Consider the following 6,996-nt stretch of genomic DNA (forward strand, 5'->3'; position numbering starts at 1 on the left):
CTGCCTCTGACACTCCCATCCCGATTACCCCAGTCACCAAATCAATTCATCTCATAGAGGGTCTTCCCCTCCTGCGCTGTCCCTCCACCCTCCAAGCATGATGTCCCTCTCCAAGGACCCGTCCCTCCTGGCAACATGTCCAAAGTATGTCAGACGAAGCCCCAGAATCCTTGCCAAGACTGATTTGCTTTTTTGGCAGTGAATTAAGATATTCAATACTCTTCTCCAATAGCACAGATCAAAAGCATTGATTCTTCTTCTGTCATCTTATATGTCCCACTTTCAGATGCACAGCAAGTAACTGAAAAATTCTGTCTGGGATCAGATACACCTTAGTCTTATAAGCAATCAATAATGTTGGTTATCTCACACCTCTCAATATATGTTCTTCCTACAACTCCTTTACTTTTCTTTTTCTTCTAACAGTATTAAAAATTAATGTTCCAATAAAAGAAAAGAAGGCCTTAAAGTTCACATTTTACTTTGACTGACAGACTTGTTTTTCTCCAGTCCCTCTTCCAAAACCTATCTCCAGACTTGTTCTTCCATTCTCTAATCCCAATTAAAAAAAAAAAAAACCACTTCCAAGATTATGTCTTCTTCTTAAGGTATGTGGCCAATATAAACTTATGTATAGTAAAGTCTGTCTAGAATACCTTATTAACCTTTACTCAAAGGTTACTTGTTGAAAAGATGTTTTTATTTCCAAAAAAACAAATCGCTAATGATTCCTAAGAAAGGTGATCCAACAGAATATGGAATTTATCAAACAATATTATTAATAACATATGCAAGCAAATATGGCTGAAAATCGTTCAAAAATTGCTGGAACAGTACATAGAAAGGGAACTGCCAGAAGTTCAAAGAGGATTTAGAAAAAGGTTGTGGCACCAGGGACATCATTGCTGACATCAGATGGTTCCTGGCTAAAAGTAAGAATACAAGAAGAATGTCTATTTGTGCTTTATTGACTATGCAAATGCATTTGATTGTGTGGATCATAACAAATTATGGCTGACATTGAGAAAACTGGGAATACAAGAGCACTATTATTGTGCTCATTTGAAACCTATACCTAGACCAGGAGACCATCATGCAAAAAGAACAAGAGAAAACTACAGTTTAAAATTAAGAAGAGAGTACACCAGGGTTATATTCTTTCTCCATATGTATTCAATCTGTATGCTGAGCAAATTATTCAAGAAGCTGGACTCTCTGAAGAGGAATGTGGCATCAAGATCGAAGGGAGACTCATCAATAACCTGCATTATGCAGATGACACAATCTTGCTTGCTGAAAGTGAGAACTTGAAGTACTTATTGCAGAAAATCAAAGAATACAGCCTTCAATATGAACTGCATCTCAATGTCAAGAAAACAATGATTCTTACCCCTGGAGCTACAGGCAACATCATGATAGATGGAGAAACGACTGAACATACCTACAACTTCTTAGTTAGATCCACAATACCCTTGGTACTAACAGTAAGGAAATCAGGAGACATCTTGTACGTGGAAAGTCTGCAGTTAAGGACCTCTCTAAATTTTAGAGTAATGATGTCAGTTTGAGGACTAAGGTGCCTCCGATTCAGGCCATGGTCTTTCCAATCACTTGCTATGCACCTGAGAGCTGGACAATGAATAAGGATGTCACTTGCTATGCATCTGAGAGCTGGACAATGAATAAGGATGACACAAGAACTGATGCTGTTAAGATGTGGTACTGGAGAAGAACACTGAACATCTCATGGACGTCCAAAAAAACAAATAAGTATGTCCTGGAGAGGGTACAGCCAGAGCACTCTTTGGAGGCAAAGATGATGAGGCTTTGTCTCATATACTCTGGGCTATTCCTTGGAGAGAGACATGACGCTTGGAAAGGTAGTGTTGGCGAAGGAGAGGAAAACCCTCAACCAAGCTGAATGACACAATGACTACATCCAGGGGCTCTAAGATGTCAAATGTGGAGATGACACAGGATAGGAGGCAGTTCAGATCTGTTGTTCACAGGATTGCTATGGGTCATATGGGACTTACCATCATCATACTGGACACGTTTGAATAATTTAAGATTTGAACTTAAATTTTCAAAACTAAAATTTTCTCTGAAAAATACTCACCATGCTTATGGACCATGTTATCAATATTAAATTGGTGCTCAGACTTGCAGTGTGAAAATGTTTCTTCAGCAGAAGTGAATAACCTGAAAAAGCAATCAATAGCATCATGGAATAGTCCTCCCCAAAATTAAAATATTGATCTCACCTGAGTTTTTTTTTCTTTCAGCTGGTTTACAGCTTTAATTCCAGTTAAGGACCAAAAAACCCCCCAAGATTTAAAAAAACCAACCATATTTATAGTAAAAGGGAATCTAGTGCCTATATGGAGAATTTGTACTTCTGAGTCCCTAGTTACACTGTTGTTGTTATGTGCCGTCAAGTTGCTTGCAACTCATAGAGGCCCTATGTACAAGAGTCCTAAACCCTGATCTATCCTGTGCCAAACTTACCATCTCCGATACACTCACTCCCACAACCCCAATTACTGAATTGATTCATCTCATTGAAGGTCTTCCTCTCCTGCGTCGTCCCTCCACTCTCTCAAACGTGATGTCCCTCTCCAAGGACCAGTCCCTCCTTTCAACATAGCCAAAGTTTGTCAGACAAAGCTTCAGAATCCTTGACTTCAGGGAACATTCTGGCTTCACCCTCTCCAGGACAAACCTGTTTATTCTCCTAGCAGTCCATGGTATATTCAACACTAACAGCTCTTTGACTATTAAAGGGAACTGTGGTGACAAGGGCTGGGAGTCAAAGGCAGTTTTAGTCCACCAGCAGTTCCTTGGGAAAAAGATGGGCAGTCTCCTCCTCTGGGGATTTAAAATCTCTGTAATCTAAAGGAGGGTCAGAACCGCCTCAAAAGCAGTGAGTTTGAGTTTAGTCTGCGATAAATATTAAAGTCAACTGACTATGACAAAATTGTAACTTTATCAGAAGGCTTTTAGGGAAGAGCATCCTCTGATAGGTTATGTTTCTTGCAGGTACTTGAGATGCTTCTCTCCTCTAAGTATCATCTCTGCTTTCAAAGGTTTTGATTTGGCCCAGCTTAAACTGCTTTTAGAAAGAAAGCATTCTGTTTTATAGTTGGCACATTCCCCAAAAGAATATTTCAAAAGTGACCATGTAATGTTCACAAAGCACCCGCATTAGACACCATGCAGACCAAGCTCCTTTATTACATGATCGGAGAAGCTGAAGGACATAGAGCTAGGAATACACACTGAGAAGCTGCATGCCTTTCTCACAGTACATATGCAGCAATAATTCTCAACAAACATGGACTGAGGAAGGTTATCTGCAGTATTTATGGAGCCCATCATAAGGTAATAAACTCATGTTCAATAAATATAGATATTTTACAGGTAAAATATTATTTTATACACCTATCCAATGAGAATACATGAGGGGAAAAAAGGAGGAAACGGAGTGAATATTGCATTACCAATAAACACTATGCTCAGACATAATAAACACTGGAAAAATGTCTAAAAAGTAGCACTGGTCATTCCCAATCAGGCCTGTTTGATGTTCACATGCGACTGACATCAGCCAAATATAATAAAGTTGTTTAAGATTCAAACACACTGCCCAGGAGATAATTTCCAACCCACAGCAAGTCTCCACTAGGTTTCCAACGCTGTAAATCTCAACAGAAGACTTCTCATGTTTCAGCACTGATCGTGGATTCAAACACTAGTGTGTCACACAGCTTTTTAGTCAGCCATGCGACATGCTATGGACTATACCAGCAGGGCTCCTTCTTGAGATGGAGGCAAAAGTTGAGAGTGCTGAATCCTAACTACTAGCCCACCAGGGAGTGACAGAGGCACCATTTGAAATGTAAACAGTCTTGAGCTTGGGAACAAGACAAATCAAAGCTTTATAACCTCAAACAAATTATTGATAATGTGTTCTCTTTTTCCTCTTAAATGGAAAATGAATCAATTCTCTCCTGTGCATTTTGGGAGGGGGGTGTTGTAACTAACTGTTCTGGCTTCAACTGACAATTTGACACCTGCAAAGCTCTCTCCTGATCACAGCAGCATAGAACGGTAATGCTGGAATGATCCTTAAAGGTTATGTGGTCCAAGGACTTCCCAAGTTGTGGTAAGAACCATCTAACAATGTTTTTTCAAAAACAGGCTGATTCAGAAGTGAGGTGCAGAGTTCTGTATCTTTTTTTTTTAAGTGTTTGAGGAAATAAAGATGCACAATTCTATCTGGAGGTTCCACCAACCTTCATTCAAAAGAGGGAACCTGAAGCTAGTGGAAGAGAAGTGGCATGTTATGATCGTGTTTCTAGTCCCAGGCTGCTGCCTCTACACCACTAATTGGTTGGTCTTGCCAGCAAGCCCTCACCCCAAACCAACGAACAGGACAAGAATTCAGGAAAAAGTCACTCTGACTTGAGGCTGGTCGACTCCAGACCAGTCGTTCCTGGGCAGACGACACTGAACCCCCGTGGCCCAGGCACCCCAAGGCTGGGGCCGGCGCGGCGCTGGACGAACCTGTCACAGAAGAGGCAGGGAGTCTGCTGTCTGTCGTGGGGGAGCTCGGCATCGTCCTCATCCTCCCAGGCGGCCTCGTCTCCGCTGTCCGACAGTTCCGGCATGTCCTCTTCCTCCTCCACAGCGCCCCGGCATTCTAGCAGAGGCACAACCATGAGACTTCGGACAGTAGGGCGGACGGGGAGCACGGGGGTGGGGAGGGCTGCCCTCGGGGAGCGCGGCGGCCCGCACCCAGCACCTACATCCTCCCTGCAGGCCCCACCACCTCGGTTCCCCGGGACCTGGTAGCCAGAAAAGGAAGGAGTGTTTTCACCGCATCACGGTGGGGAGACCTGGAGCACTGGGCAAGCCCGGTGCTGACCGCACGGTACCCACCGGTAGGACCCGACGCTAAGGAGCACATGGCGGTGGCGGTGCCCTGGGAGCCCGGTGTGTCTTTGGGGCGGGGATCTAGTTGTGCTACGCGTGGGCGCAGCCGCTTGCTGCCGAGCTTTCGGGGCCTGGGGACCCCGAGGGGCAAGGTGCACGCGAGCGCACCGCGGAGTCGGGACCTGGGAACCACCTCGGACGGAGAAGCACGAGTGCGCAGGCGTGCATGAGCAGGCAGAGCTTCCGGCCTGGAGGACGCGGGTCACGTGGGCCGGGTGGGCGGGACGAAACCTGGGCTCCGCCTCCTCCTACGGCAGAGGGTACGCAGCGCGCGCTGAGTACGCGTGGTGACCGAGCGTGCACGCCTCCTGCTGGAGGTGGGTCCTTCCTGCCACCCTGTTGGGGGTGAGAAGCCATGGAGTCTACTGCGGCTCCTAGCGACTCAATGAACGGGACCACCCGAAGCGCTGCCGAGTGCTTTTGTATGGAGTGTTCTGGGGCTTGCAGCCTGGAGGCAGGTAGAAGCTGCTGCAGGTTCTCCGTCGCCTCCTGGCCCTCTGTGCTTCCCTCTGAATAATTGAAGCGAAGGGGCCATTGGCCCTCAGCGCGCCTTCTTGTGGCAGAGACGCAGATCGCAGGCTAGAGTCTGGGAACTTGTCTGTATGGTGGCTCCTAGACGCTCGGGGGATGCAGCGGGAAAGGAAACTGCATCATCTAAGGGATACTGGTGTTCGCGAGCTCGGAGGGCGTAGACTTTAGGACATTGCACTGCCAGGTCAAACGTCGTGCATCTCTGGAGGTTTGCCAGCTGCTGCGTGGGAGAAAGATGAGCCATCTCCTGTGACTTACAGCCTCTGAAAACTGGCTGCGGTTCCCAACGTGATAGCAAAGAGGGTTTATTGGTGTTTTGGGGTGTTTGTTTTTTTTTTATTTTACTGTAAGGTTCAGGTGCAAGCCTTACGGGCTATTTTAAGGATTGTAGTCCTTCAAGTATGCGACTAAGGAGGATATGACTGCCTGGGCTTGAATTCAGAACTACAAGATCTTGGGCAAGTTTCCTGACTTCTCTGGGACTCAGTCTCATCAATGACAAGATGGAAATAAATGACGAAACTATCAAGACTTTAAGCCAAAACGAAAGCTACCACTAGGTAGTTCCAATTCAAAGTCACTGAAAAGACTGCCCAATAGTGTTTTTAAGGCTATAAATCTCTATGGAAAGGAACTGTCACCTCCTTCTCCCAGAGTCCCTAGTGGGTTTCAACCACCAACCGTTTGGTTGGCATCCAAGCACTTTAACCACTATATCACCGACGGTCCTTATCTGGGCTTTAGCAAGGACATGAAGAGTCAATGCTTGTAAAATGCTTGGCTTGATTTATCTTAAGCAACTGACCTGCTTTGAAAAGGAGGGGGATGCAGGTGGCAATTAATACTCACCAGTCTCACCACTCCTATTTGAGGATCTCTATGGAGCAGTTCTATTCTGTTTTATAAGGCTCCAGTGTTGGAACTAAATTGACTGCAGTGGGAGTTTGAATAACAAACATTAAAGAAAGTGAAGCTATCAAATGTGTTGTTGTTGTTGTTGTTATGTGCCCTCCAGTCGTTTACGACTCATAGCGACCCTATGCACAACAGCCCTAAACCCGGCTCTATCATGCGCCAACCACACTGCCTCTGACACGCCCATCCCGATTATCCCAGTCACCGAATCAATCCATCTCATAGAGGGTCTTCCCCTCCTGCGCTGTCCCTCTCCAAGGACCCGTCCCTCCTGGCAACATGTCCAAAGTATGTCAGACGAAGCCCCAGAATCCTTGCCTCCAAGGAGTAGCTTGGTTTAATCCTCTCCAAGATGAATCTGTTTCTTTTCCTGGCAGTCCATGGTACATTCAGTACTCTTCTCCAGCACCACAGCTCAAAAGCATCCACTCTCCTTCTGTCCTCCCTAGTCATTGTCCAACTCTCTGATGCATAACTAGCGATTGCAAAGACCATGGCCTGTATCAGGCGCACCTTAGTCTCCAGAGATACACTGTTGCTCCTGAGTACTTTAGA

At 45.5% G+C, this 6,996-nt stretch overlaps 1 protein-coding gene across 1 annotated transcript in view; it reads right to left on the bottom strand.

The window, feature by feature from the left end:
- The window catches only part of PRMT3 (protein arginine methyltransferase 3), a 145,186-nt gene extending 140,217 nt beyond the window's left edge, over positions 1-4,969 (bottom strand). Inside the window, exons 1-3 of the mRNA XM_006892059.1 lie at positions 4,933-4,969; positions 4,567-4,702; positions 2,120-2,202 (exon numbers count right to left, since the gene is read on the bottom strand). Of these exons, the coding sequence (XP_006892121.1) occupies positions 2,120-2,202; positions 4,567-4,702; positions 4,933-4,969 (256 nt within the window). The remainder of the gene's footprint in view (positions 1-2,119; positions 2,203-4,566; positions 4,703-4,932) is intronic.
- Between the last annotated feature and the right edge of the window lie 2,027 nt (positions 4,970-6,996).

The sequence above is a fragment of the Elephantulus edwardii genome, unplaced genomic scaffold, assembly GCF_000299155.1.
Source record: "Elephantulus edwardii isolate Elephantulus edwardi_28Jun2011 unplaced genomic scaffold, EleEdw1.0 scaffold00109, whole genome shotgun sequence".
Classification (NCBI taxonomy): Eukaryota; Metazoa; Chordata; class Mammalia; order Macroscelidea; family Macroscelididae; genus Elephantulus; species Elephantulus edwardii.